The sequence below is a fragment of the Myotis nattereri genome (assembly GCF_964212035.1).
Source record: "Myotis nattereri genome assembly, chromosome: 7".
Lineage (NCBI taxonomy): Eukaryota > Metazoa > Chordata > Mammalia > Chiroptera > Vespertilionidae > Myotis > Myotis nattereri.
The window spans coordinates 87,347,480-87,361,365 of NC_138082.1; the positions used below are offsets into that span (position 1 = coordinate 87,347,480).

The 13,886-nt window shown below is 57.3% G+C and overlaps 1 protein-coding gene across 1 annotated transcript in view; it reads right to left on the reverse strand.

Annotated features, from left to right (window-relative positions):
• Positions 1-6,813: 6,813 nt before the first annotated feature.
• Positions 6,814-13,886, reverse strand: part of GYPC (glycophorin C (Gerbich blood group)) — a 42,581-nt gene continuing 35,508 nt past the window's right edge. The window contains exons 2-3 of the mRNA XM_081095952.1: positions 8,956-9,006; positions 6,814-7,466 (exon numbers count right to left, since the gene is read on the reverse strand). Of these exons, the coding sequence (XP_080952078.1) occupies positions 7,270-7,466; positions 8,956-9,006 (248 nt within the window). The 3' untranslated portion in view covers positions 6,814-7,269. The remainder of the gene's footprint in view (positions 7,467-8,955; positions 9,007-13,886) is intronic.

Consider the following 13,886-nt stretch of genomic DNA (forward strand, 5'->3'; position numbering starts at 1 on the left):
CCGCATCAGACCCTCAAAACAGACAGCCTCCTGCCAGCAGCTGCCGGAGACCCTGACTGCCCAGGGGCAGAGCAGAGCATGGGGCCTCCTCCCGCCTCCCCTCACATCCTCCCTCATGCTCTGGCTTCCCTCCAGCACACCCCAAAGCCGCCACCACGGCTGCCACAGTTCCCACTGTCTCGGCATCGCCCTGCCCTCGGGGAGGGTGCTGTCGCCTCCTGCTGTCTTCCCGCTTCCTCTCCCCCTCAGTCAGCTCCTGACACAGGAGCCAGCGGGCCCTCACCTACAGCCCCGGCGCCTCCCCCTGCACTCAGGAGACCCCAGGTGCTCATGGCCCTCGATCCCTGCAGGATGTGCCCCCGACCCAGCCTCGACCCCCTTCCACTAGGCCTCTTGCTCGTCCTGCTGCCCCTCCGTGGGCTGCCCCTCTGCCCGATGCCCTTCTCCAGGCGTCCGCCTGCTCTCCTCCATCCGTCCACTTTCCCTCAGTGAGCCTCCCTTTGCCCCTCCCTCCTGAGCCCCTATGTGGCTTCATTCCCATGTTTTCATGGTGCCCGTCCCTCTAACGGCTGCACCTCACATCTGTCCGAGGCTTTCCTCCCCGCACCCCCGTCCTTGCCTGGCAGAATGCACGCTCAGTAGGACAGGGCAGCCGGCTCCCTGCTGCTCTGCGAGCACCGGGCATTGCCTGGGACAGGGCAGGTGCTCAGTCAGTGAGACGGGTTCAGTAAGGTGCTCGGGCAGCGGCGCTGGGTGTAAAGGCCATGGGCAGGCAGACTCACTCGGACAACGGAGCAGTTGTGTGTTTTCCCTCCACCACTTACCAGTGAAGCTGGTGCTTAGTAACCGTCAGCTTCTGGTGCTGTGATTCGGGCACTGGTGGGGGGCGGCCTGCAGGGACCAGCCTGCTGTGGGCTCATCCCGGTCAGCCCAGGGCTGTGAACCCGCCCTCTGAGCGGCTGCTACCGCTGTGGGAGGGCCACCCACTGATCACCAGGGGGCAGCTCCTGTGTTGAGCGTCTGGTCAATTGGTCATTCTGGCCGTTCTGGTCGTTATGCCCTTTGGTCTGGGTTTTTATTATAAAGGATGCTATCTATTAGAATATGTAAATGTCAGGCCCGACTCTATTAGAAAATATAATGAAGTTATCAGAAGTTTGCACCTACTTAAAACGAATATACATGGATGGAGAGGAAAGATTTTTGTTAAAGATTTTTCTCAGTGTTTGATGTTTTGAAGTAAGGGCTATAGAATGCTTATTCATGGAACATACTTACCCACGGGGTGGCCGTGACAGCCACAAATGCAGCTGTATTCAGATGTCTGTGCTGGAGATGACTGGAACACCTGGGGGCATTGCCACTGTGACAGGATTTTTTTGAAAGAAGAGCAATTTCCCTTGATTCACAGGACTCTGCACGTAAACGGTCAGTATATATGACATTGGGTGATATACTTTGTGCTCATATGTAAAGTGACACCAAGTTCCAATAAAAACAGGCCTGTCACCTATATGGATGTCCAGCAGCACGTTCGGAAGCGGGGTGGGACCTGCCCATGTGCTGCAGAAGGGCCACGCGTCCTTTCGACCCCCAAGTTCTAAGGCACTCCTGGGGGCAGGAGCCCTCTGTGGGGCAGCACTGCTGGGAAGAGTGGCTGGCGGCGTGGCCCAGAGGAGGAGGAGGCAGACAGGGTTTCTGCCTCATAGGCATCCCCCCCCCCACTTGTGCCACCACCGTGCCAGCCATGGTGATGATAGCACTCGGAGTGCTCAGTGCCTCTGGCCACCGTGGTCCTGCTGACACCATTAACCCCCTCGGGTTGGTGCCATTATTCCCATTTTAAAGATGGAGACAATGAGCTCCCCCCAAACTGTGAGTGGTGGAGCCCCCCCCCCCCCCCGCCATGCTGTGAGTGGTAACCCCCTCCCAGGGTTACAGCTGGCGTTTACCTTACAGAGGAAATATCTCAGGGGCCCACAGTTCCTGACAAGCTTGTATCCTTAGTGAATTTCATATTCAAAACACCCTAAAATTCAAAATGTTATCTCCATTGTGTTGATTCGAACTGACGCTGAGCAGTTAAGTCACTCTTTCTGGGTCCCAGAGCTAGTTGGTGCCAGAGGGGAGATGGTTCAGCTCTGCCTGACTCCAGGGCCATTCTTTTCGATAATGTGGACATGTTCAGCCACCAGCACGAAAGCGCCCACAGGTCTTTTTAAAAGAGGGCACAGGTTCTTTCGCACTCACTTGAGTGGTGGCACGTGCCAGGCACCCTCGTCTCCTAGCCCTACATTTTGGTTTCTGGTCATTGGAGCTTATGCAGCTGTTCAAAGTGGAGCATTAAGTCCGCCTTCGCCATTGGCTTTCTAAGTGCGGCCAGCGTGCCTGAGCTGCAAGCCCGGCTTCGAGAGTGCTGCTAATATCCCTCATGGCAGAGCCTTCTTAAATGTTATTTTTCCATTACAGTTCACATTCAGTATCATTTGGATTAGTTCCAGGTGTACAGCATAGTGGTCAGACAATCATATACTTACAAAGTGTTCCCCCCAATATTTCCAGTACCCACCTGGCACCACACACAGTTAATACAATATTACTGACCAGATTCCCTAGGACAGTGATGGCAAACCTATGACACGCGTGTCAGAGGTGACACGCGAACTCATTTTTTTGGTTGATTTTTCTTTGTTAAATGGCATTTAAATACATAAAATAAATATAGAAAATATAAATCTTTGTTTTACTATGGTTGCAAATATCAAAAAATTTCTATATGTGACACGGCACCAGAGTTAAGTTAGGGTTTTTCAAAATGCTGACACGCCAAGCTCAAAAGGTTCGCCATCACTGCCCTAGGCTGTACTTTACATCCCCATGACTTTCTGTAACTACCTACAGTATTTGTATTTCTTAATCCCTTTACCTTTTTACCCAGCTCTCCAACCCGGCTCCCATCTGGCCTGATCTCTGTATCTATGAGTCAATTTCTGTTTTGTTTGTTCACTTATTTTGTTCTTTGGATTCCACATATAAGTAAAATCATAGGTGATTTGTCTTTATCTGACTAATTTGACGTAGCATAATACCCTCTAGGTCCATCTATGCTATCGCAAATTGTAGGATTTTATTCTTTTTTATGGCAGAGTAATATTCCACCGTGTATATGCATCACATCTTTATCCGATCACCTATTAACGGGCACTTGAAAGTTCCTGTAGTTAGTCCTATTTTTGGAACTGGGCCGGTTAAAATCCTGTTGGCCCCTAAATCTTCCCTGCTGCTATGATGATTAAAAATATCTCAGGCAGAAAATGAAAAACAGCTGAGCAGTGTCTCCTCCAAAGGAACATAAACAGGATACACTCATCAGCAGTTCCTTCCACCAAAGGAAAAGCTCTCTAACACTCACAGAGAGATCGGCGGGAGCCGACCTACTGCCCTGCCTTCTGGAGAGGAGCGCTCTCCTCCCAGCCAGCAGGAAGGGCGGGGTCCTGGGAAATCAGACTAAAGGACAGGAAGCTGCAGGGAGGGGCGTCCCCGCATCCCAGGGTGAGGGATGTCTCTAACCCTTGGCAGGGGCCCCGCCACGGTAAGCCTTTAGAAGCCCCTGACACCTCTCCACATGCATTTCTGTCCCTGTCTTCTTTAACTTGGCCGTTGAGTGCTTTTATGATAGAGATTGACCTGTTCCTCCGGTGGCTCCTGTCGGACAAAGTCCCATTTCTTAGTCTGGGGCCCAAGACCCTCGACGGTCATGCCCTAGTCTCCTGCGGGATGACCAGGCTTCCCTCACCCTAAGTCCACCGCACCCCAGGTGGGATGCCTTTCCCTCCTGGTGTTCCCCACTGCTCTGTGCCACTTCCCTCACTGCACCTGCACCCTTAGGGCCATGAACGTGGCATGTTTGCCTTTTCCACCAGGCACAGACCCCTTGAGGCAGGGCCTGTTCCGGTCAGTGAGGCTGTCCCGCCCTTGGGTAGGTACCTAACCCCGGTGTGTGGCCTACAGCTGGATAATCAGACACACATCTGTCTCTGGATCTGAAAATTCGTCCTTAAACATTTTTATTTGGGGTAGAGCAATTTTAAAGCACAAGTCACTTAAGAAGGGTCAGCATGTCAGCTAGCCAATCATTTCCTCTTTGGTGAGAGTGAGCGGGCAGCCAGCTTCCTGGGTGCTTGAGGTGTGGATGGGGTGTGACCCAACTGAAAGCATTTTACCTGCTAACCATCCCACCGAGGGCCAACTGCCCAGGACTCTGTTGGGGCCCGCTCAGAGCTGCCTCTGCCCCAGCCGGCCCTCACCAGGAACAGGGATGTTGGCGTGGGAGTCAGGTCACCGCTGGCTGGACCTGGGGTGCTGAGCCAGCACTGTCGTTCCGGCACCCTGAGTCCTGGGGCACCTGCTCTGCTCCCACGAAGAGCTCCCACTGAGGTACCTGGGCCTGGGGAGGAAGCAGGCTCCTCCCACTGGTCTCTTGGTCCGGAGAAGCTATGTGACCTCCAAAAGCCCAGCAGTCTTTCTGAGCCTCAGTTTCTACAGGTCTAACGGGAGGGCGAGGCCCTCCCCTGTGCGGGTGAAGCTGGGATTTCACACCGAGTGCGCTAGTTCCCTTTCCTCCTTCCAGCCTCAGTCCCTCCTCTCCCCTTTCTTCTCCCCCTCCTTTCCTCTCCTCTACTTCCCTCCTTTCTCCCCCAGAGTCCTTGGAGCTTGGAGGTGTGGTTTGTGCATAGTTATGCATAGGTGCCCACCCCCCTCCCCAACATCCATTGCAGGCATGCCGCTTGAAGACTTCAGCGCACTGTCAGCAGATTCCCAAGATGAGGAAAGTGTGCTCCCTGGCCTGAGGGGAGGGACACCATTTATTTGCACACTGGTGTGTATTGCATACCTGTGTGTGTGTGTGTGTGTGTGTGTGTGTGTGTATGCATGCTCCTGAATGAATGTGCACATCTCACTAAGTTGCTTTACTGGTTGGCGTGCTGGCCTCGCCTCTGCAGCAGCCAGTGCCAGCGCCCTCCTGATGGCATCTGGCCTGGTCACCTTGGACAGCCCAACCCTGCGGTGTCCATGTCACACTGCATCGGACATGATGGGGCCTGGGACCCAGTGGGCTGGAGCAGGCTGTTCTTCCAGACATCCTCCAGGACAGTGGGCAGGCAAGGAGGTGAGGACCAGGGCAGGTGAGGGCGAGGCAGTGAGGGCACAGAGCCCACCGCCCATGGCCGGGTCTCAGCCAGCAGCCATGCAGAGGGCTGCTGACCAGCAGAGAAGGGAGGGGAAAGTGACCGTGGCTCCTCTCCCCCACAAAGGCACCTGCCAGGGGCCCTGGGCTCACCCCCTCCCTAGAGCCTCTGTGCAGCAAGGCGCGCCTGTGTGTGGGCTCCGGGCACACTAGACGGTGGCTGTGCTTACCACCCTTGAAGACCAGGCCATAGGCCCATATGCTCTTCAAACCCTAGAGCGACGCCACAGCAGGAAGCAATGTTAGAAGCCGTTAGTGCTTCCCAGACGTGTTCTGAGGAACTGCTGGCGCACAAATGCGTAGTAGGTCTTCTGGGAAGAAGTGGGGTCTCTGGCCAAATCCATCCGGGGAGACTGCACTTGCTTCCCTGCCCTCACACCTCGGGTCACAGCACACACGGGGCACTGAACATGTGGGCCCTAAACATGTGGGCAGCCTGCACTGCTTCCCTCCGCTCAATATGCCATTTCCCCAAACCTGTCTGCACAGGCGCACCCTCCGTGTGGTTGTGTGGCACCTGGCAGTGGTGTTCTGTTGGGCACAGTTTGGGACATAGAGCCAGAGCCAAACCCTTCGTTTCACAGAGGAGGTGGTGGAGGGCCAGGCTCCTGGGCCGCCCCGGGAGCGGTTGCACTTGGGGGCCAGGTTCCTCTCTTCTCTGTCTCTCCCTGACAGCCCTGGCTTCCAGCTCCTGTGGTGGTGGCCATTCCCCACTGTGCTCAGACCCATTCGCTGCCTGGGGAGAGTGCCTGGGGCCCCCGGTTGCACTGGTGCAGCCCGAGGGGACCTGGGCCCTGGAGCTCCCGGTACCCAGGGAGCAGTCTTACTCGGAGCTGCTGGGTTCGGGGTGACTGCCGAGCTGCTGGGGGTCTCAGGGGGATTCCTGTGAAAGAGGATGGTTAGCAGTTCATCTTTCTTTCCTGATACTCATTTTAAGTTATGATTATTATTCAGGAAGCATTTAGAAGTGGTGCAATGGGGCACTTTTAACTTACTGTACATACCAGACACCTGGTACCACGCATGAGCCAGGACATAGCACCGAGCACGTGGCATGTGTGTTAGGGCCCTCAGCCCCGAGAGTCGGTACCATGGAGGGATGCCCTCTAGGGGAACAAGAACGGTGAGGCCAGAGGTCAAGCAAGCCGTCCAAGTTCCTGGGCCAGGAAAGGGGAGCCAGGGCCCAAACCCAGGAGCTTGTGCTCCAGCGGCTGCTGCAGGGAGGACGGTTCACTCGGTGCCTTTGGCTGTGTTTCCTATAACCCGCTTCAGAGAACAGGGTGTCAGCCAGGGCGGCTGGGGCCACCATTCCACTCTCGGCTTTGTTTCTGAAGCTGGCGCCCCTTGGGAAAAGGAATGCTGGTCACTGGTCCCTCCCCCTCTGTGGGCCCAGGACCCCGGGCCTGTCTGTGCTGGGGCTGGCAGTGCCGCTGGAAGTGGGTGGCCCAGCCCCATGCACCCGCACCGGCACGCAGGCTCTGACAGGGACACGGTCGCAGCGCACGGTGAAAAGCCCGCCCTGGGTGGCATCTACTCTTCCCCAGACAGTGACGCTAATGCTGTTGGACTCTGGATGCTCGGTTATGTTTCAGATTTATTTCCTCTCACTTAGAGGTGGATCAATGGAAGACAAAGGCACTTCAGCTCCGTCACCTGCTGCTCCCCCAAATGTCAAGGGCTGACATTTGATGCCATCGTCCCAGTCAGCATAGCCTGACTCATTTCTTGCTTCCCCAGCCCCCACCCCACTCACACCCAGCAGGGACTCACACGTGCCCCGATGACAACTGCACTGCCCAGAGGACCCCGAATTTCCCCTGCAGACAAAGGCTGGCACCTGGGGGTCACCGTCCCTGGGAGGGGCCTCCGCATCTGGGCTCCTCCTCTCCTCCCAGCTCCCCAGCCCAGGGTTCCAGGCCACGCGTGTGGCTTGGGCCGAGGGGGTGCTCCGGAGGTCTGCTCGGTGGCGGCATGAAGTCCTGGAGTAGGAGGAGGCGCTGGGGGAGGTGAGGTCTGTGCCCTCAGATAAAGTACTCCTTTCTGCTGCTGTCCCCAGCATCCTGGAGCGACGGGTCGCCCTGCAGGGCCGCGTCTGCGCTCTCGGCAAACTCTGTGCCCTTGTCCTCATGCGTGCGGTACGTGCCCTTGTGCCGGTATATGTAGTGCAGTATGAGCAGGAGCAGGCCGACCAGGAAGAAGGCCACGGCGGTGATCACTCCTGCAGAGGGGAGGGCACCACAGCTGTCTGAGGGCAGAGCACGAGGTCCTGCCACAGGGGTCCTGGCGAGACAGAGCCTGGCCCATTCCTGCCACTCTCCTCCCTGCCCCTGTGCCCTCACCCCTCCTCGGTGCCCATCTGAGTTGCCCTCTCTTGCCTCTCCCCACCTGTCCCCTCGGGGCACTTTGCAGACCTGTGGGCATAGTTTGTAATTCGCGTAAAGCAACGATGTGGGTTTGCCTGGAATGGAGCGGTTCAGGGGATCAGAACTTGCTGGTTTTTTAAAGCCAGGATTCCTGGGGCCTGGGACTTAAAGTGCTGGAAGCAGGAAGGTACTGACACCGTGGAGCTGGCTGCCCGCTGTGCACCATGGGGGTGGGAGGGGTGGGGGGTGGTGGGGGGGTAAGGCCAAGGGGATGGACTGTGCAAGCTGGGGCCTCTGGGACACGTGGGCGAAGTGTGGTTTCACTGCTCCAGGCCCTGCCCACTTCCCCTGAGCCCCTGGGAGGTGGGATCTGGGAAGAGCCTGCAGGGAGCAAGGGTTGGCCAAGCAAAAGCCTAAAGGGGCGGAATCTTGGGGGACAGGTGTGCGAGTGCGGGGTGTGGACTCATTTGGAGTCAGGAGGGGAGAGATGAGGTTTGAGGGCTGGTCAGCAGAGCCAGGTCACAGGGGCCGCAGGGTGACAGGTGAGCAGGGCTAATGGGGCCCGGGGGTGTGTGAGTCAGGCATTTGCTTTGAGGCCACAGAGCAAGCCTCTGCTTGGCCTTAGAGGCAGGTTCATTCGTGCCCCTCGGGGGATATTAGAGAATGTGGGGAGGCGCAAACTGTCCCCAAGTCCCCTGAGGAACAGTGTCCTAACCGTCCTGCTGCCTGCGGGACAGCACTGCTGTGCATGACGCTAACAGCACTGCCCAAGGAGGAGGGTCGGGGTCAGTGGGCAGGTTACGTAGAACTGAGAGCAGATTGAGGGCGGCCTTCACGTCTTCCTACCTGGGTGCAAGGTCCCCGAGCTGTTCAGGAGCTGGGAGATGTGTGAGTCTCAGGGGGAAACAGCAGGCTGCACCGCCCAAACCCAGTCCGTCCTGAAGGGGTTTGGGGCCACAACCATGCCCAGTGTGTCACATGTTTTAAGGATGGAGGCATGGGGTGTGGGGCCAGGACATGGACTGGGGGGCGATGAGGACACAGAGAAGAGTTCAGGGAGCCCTGTCCATCCAGCACCCCCCCCACCCCTCTCAGAGTAGCTGTGTCCGGCCCCTGATCTCCGTGACTCCAGGGCCCTGTGCGCACCCTGCCGTGGGGCCCTCCCGCCCTCATCTCTCCCTCACCACCGGACACCTGTGGACACTTTCTGACGGGCCAGGCTCTTCCAGTGTCCACGCAGAGCCCCCGGGAGAGGGAGCGCATGCCCGCCCGAACCCTCAGCTGGTTCTCCTGCAGACCCGCCTCCGACCCTCCTGACCGCTGGGAGGGCCTGGGCCAGCTCACCTGCCATGATGGCTATGTCCATGGTGGTCCACGCCATCCCGGGGCCGGGCTCTGTGGACAGAACAGAGGAGCCCAAGTTGAGAGAGGAAGGTTCCCGCCACCAGCGGCGTCTCAGCCCAGCCCGCACCCTCTGCCCACAACGCAGCAGCTCTGTGAATGGCCGAGCAGACCGGAGACATGACCCTGCGCAGGCCTCTGGCCAGGGGCGCACAGAGCCATGCCAGGCTCCGCTCGGCCCTGACGGTGCCGGACAGCACAGCAGGAACCGTCCGAGCCAGACCCAGGGCGGGCACCTCCGGGGCTGTGTGGAGTGTGAGGGTAGCATCTCTGACCGCAAGGGTGCCTGCACCTGCCGATGCTCCACACACATCTGCAGGGCGCGGAGGCTGCCCGCTGCTGCACTTGGTGCTGGCACCACCTCAGCTGTTCTCACAATGATGGTCAAACCAGACCATCTGTGGCGTGTCCGCACGCGGACAGCTCGCCTGAGCCGGTGCCCTTTAGTGCTTTCTGTCTGTAATGTGACGTGCTCTTCACAGCAGTCCTAGCGCATGCGGTGCTATGAGCCCATTTCGCAGGAAGGACACTGAGGCTCAGAAAGTGACCTACCCATGCTCGCACAGCCCGTCCAGTGGCAGCTGGGACTGCGGGCTCTCACCTCTGGGGTGCACTCCCGTTTCTCTCTCTTGAAGCCCTTCCCCGAGGGCTCCCATCAGGAGATCCCTCCCTGAGACCCCTCTGCAGGTCTGCGCACCCCCCAGGGGAAGGGCCCCCGCGGCGCTCTCCTAGCTGCTAACTGCGCTTCTCTGAAGCTCAGCGTCTGGCCAGAGGGCGAGGAACCTGCATGTGTCTCCTCCCTCTTCTGGGCCGTGAGTGAGAGGAAGGATCTGTCAGAGCGTGGAAATATCAGTGTTCACGTGGAAATCCCAGTACAGCAATGACATATATCTAACAGAGAAGGCTCCTTCACGGCAGTCATTTCCGCTCAGAGCATCATTTGAGTTCTAGTGCAATGAGGTCTTTGCTGGGGGGTCTTTGATTACTGACTCAATTTCATTAGCAGCTATGGGTCTGTTCCGTTTTGTTCCTTCCTCCTTCAGTCTTGGAAGCTTGTATATTCTAAAAACGCATCCTTTTTTCCCAAGTTGTCCAATTTGTTGGCATATAATTGTTCGTAGTATTTTCTTATAATCACTTGTAATTATAATCCCTTATAATCTCTTTCATTTCTTATTTTGTTTTTTGGGTCCTCTCTCTTCATTTCTTAGTTTTAATGCAGTTTCGTCAATGTGATCCTGGGTGAGCTGGGTGAGCAGCAGCGGCATTTGGCTTGAATCATGTGGGGGACTTTTCTTGGCTCTGTTTAAGGACCGAGTACTCAATCCGATGAACCGGAACACCAGCCCTCCGGCAGGCCAGCCAGGCTGCGGGCTGGAGGGACCTGGGACCCGAGTGATCACCAAGAGAGCCTCCAACATGGGCTCCTGCAAGGTCGTGCCCACCAAGAGGCCTGGTGGCAGAGCCGCTCTCTGTGCCCGCACCCCTGCGGCTGTGCAGAGCTGACCTTGCTCCCGCTGCGTCATGTTACTGAGCCCCGGGTCGGGACCCTTCAGCACGACCAGAACTGCCAGAGACGGGAACTGGCACAGGGGAGGGAGCTTGCTGTTTGGGAAGGTGGGGATGGTACGAGACAGTGGTTCCTAAAGTGCGGTCACTGGAACAATAGCATTTCCCGGGAGCCGCAGACATGCAAACTTTCAGGCTCCACCCCCGCTCTACTCTATCAGAAGTGCTGGGCTGGGCCGCCCTCTGTGGGAACAGGCCTTCGAGTGTTTCTATGTGCACAGGTCTGAGACGTGCTGGTGGAAGAGAAGGCTTCCCAGGGGGTGTCAGCAGATTGGCCCTGGAGGGATGAATAGGAGTTTGCTGCACAGACAAGAGTATAAACAGGCCAGGCAGAGAGCTCAGTGCTCGCACCAGTGCTCACCTTTACCTGCTTCTCAGCTTTCCCCTGAAATGTCACTCCCTGTCCGTGATCTGTGACACGAAGGCTCCAGAGCCTGGGTTTGGATCTCTCACCTCTGAGATCGGGGGGGAAGCACCCTTGCTCAGCTGAGCACCCCTTGAAAGCCTGGAGTGAAAACCCACCCCCTGCTGGGTGGAAGGTAAGTGTGTGCTGGGGATTAGAGTGGTGCTGAGCTCAGGAACTCGGGTGGGCTCCAGGGACAGCCGTATGAGTTGCGTTTACAGTGGAGCAGGGTGTAATCTATGGCTAAGTGTGGATCTGGGATCAGACTGAGACACCGTCCAGCCCTGAGATTGGACAGGCATGAGAGGCCTTACCTTGACCTTCTGCAGAGACCACTGAGCCCTACATCTCTCCCCGCCCCCAAGAGAGGAGCTCCACCAATCCCAACACCACAGGAGCCTCACCACAACCCCACGCCCAGTGTTGCGCAGGTGCCCACCGGACGGCAGCTGTTTTCTGCCACTTGAAAGCTTAGCCCTTTCCAAGAACTGAGAGTCAGATTGCACCACATCGCCATGATGGCAGCTCGGGTTCAAATCCTGGCTCAGCCAATGTAACAGGGGGGCAGTCGGCAAAGTGCTTACTAACGACCGCCTTTAGCTCCCGTGCATGTGAAACAGGGGTCGTGGTACCTGCTTGTCCTAGGGACAGGAAATGAGCAATGCTTTCTCTGTAACGCAGACAGTGGTAGCCACAGGCACACAGCTCAGAACAGGGGCTTATCACTGTGGGCACTGCGATTCTGAGTCTTATGAACACTCCTGTTTGCATTGCAAAGCTGGTCACCTACGCAGCCAGTTGACAGGCCTGTGAGTCCACACAGGGCATGGACGCTGTCAGGCCCCAGCACTGCCCGCTGACAGGGAGACACACCTGGTGCCTGGTGGCCCTGGGTCCCCACATGGCTGCAGGGAGCAGGGCAGGTCCCAAGGAATGGGCAGCGAGCCTCTGACCTCAGGGACACACAGAGAGAAAATAGCTTAGGAGGCGTGAGGACTCCCCTGTGGTCGGGGGACTGTTAGGTAGAGCTTTGATCTTACTTGTACATACACAGGGACCCGAGTCACAATGTGAAGGGTGTTTCCAGGGTCATGCTCACCATCATGTTCGGGACATTCACACTATAAGAGGAAATACATCAAATCCTTAGCCCCACAGTGTTTCATAAAAGAAAACTCAACTAAGAGATCAAGCAACGAGCAGGCAGGTGGAGAACAAAGCAGAGGAAAGCTGATGTGGGTGACGCAGCCAAGTGGCTGAGTTGTGCCACACTCTGGCTTCCGAACCCCAGAGGTGGACGCCCAACGCAGCCTCGCCACAAGGCCAGGGCTGGGCCACACGGCCAAGTGCAGGGACCACCGAAGCTTCCCGCGAGCTGGTGATGAGAGGGAAAGGGAAGGGCTGACCTGCTCCTACACACACACCTCCCACAGGGTGCAGGGGAAAGCGAGGCAGGTCGGTCATGGAGGCCTCGGGAAATCCCAGGTGTGGGAAGAGCACACCTAAACCATGGCAGTGATGGGACGGGTCCTGGAGGAAGAGGAGGAAGAGGAGCAGGAGGAGGAAGAAGAGGAAGAAGAGGAGGAGGAGGAGGAGGAGGAGGAGGAGGAGGAGGAGGAGGAGGAGGAGGAGGAGCACTGTGTTGGTTCTCTGTGCATTTCCTGGGTGAAGGCCCTGGGCGAGGCTGCCATTGAAGCTCCTCATTTAATCCTACAGCAAGCCAGCAGAGGAAGGGTAGTCCTTTCTTTGAGCTACAGATAGTGAAACGCTTGCCCAAAGAGCTCAAGCAACTTGCGGAAATCTCACTGCCAAAAAGGGGCAGAGCCCGCGATCCAGCCCCGGTTCCCAGCACATAGCACCGCAGCGCAGCCGGGGCTGGGAACGCTCTCCCTGTGCAGCCTGCAGTTTGGCTGTAGCCCCATCCCTGCTGGTGCTCCCGTCCACAGGGCGGTGGCAGCCCGTCCTCTGGTCAGAGGCAAGCAGTCCTTGGGCGGTGGCAGGCACACGGTGCTGTCCGCCATGCGGGTGACATTCCCACTCCAGGGGACAGCCTGGGCGCAGCAGACAGGATGCACTTTCGCAGCTGGATCCTGGGGGTTAAGGGGGGGGGGGTTGCTGTTTCTCAGATGCTGACAGAGAGCAGTGGTCAGGCCTGGCCCCAAGGACACAGACTGACCCTTCCCTTGTGTTTCTATCCTCACACCCCTCCCCCACTCAGATGGCCTTTCCTTTGGCCTCAGGGGCTGTGGAGAAAGCGCCCATTCCCCGTTTCCCAGCCACTACGCCAGCCTGAGCCAGGGCTCCAGGCTCCGGGCAGCGAGTTCCTGGGGGTTGGGAGTGGGGAGGGCCTCAGGCAAGGAGGTCTGGTGTTCGGGGAGAAGACGATTATTAGCCTTAAAACATGAAGGGAAACACAGGGTTGTGGTGGAATCCTTGGAGAGGGCCCGCCATGACGTGTGTCCAGGAGAGCTGTGCAGCGGCAGCCACCTGTCTCGAGGCTCTGAGAGGAGAGGCCGCCTGCAGTGGCCACGCCATGGGGTCTGTGTGTTCGGGAGCACAGCTATGCGGGGGGGGGGGGGGGGGGGGGGGGCGGGGGGGGCAGGGAAAGTCCCCCTGAGCGCTCATTAAGTTTCTTGTTCCTGCTCTCGATTCTGGCCTTGAAGTTCTTATGAAAGTGAAGCAGAAATCACTTGACATTTGAAGTTTATTAACTGCCTTTTCTTCTTGGTAGAAAAAAGGTCAAATGCATTTTCTTTCCTTGCATGGTTTGTTGTTATCATGCCTTGAAAAGATGTAGCATTCAAGCTACAGCTGGGAAAACAGGCCTCAGGCTATAATGGTCCCAAAGAAAGAAGCAAATAGCTATTGTCCATCCGGCCACCTCTCCAGCAAGCCAGAGGGC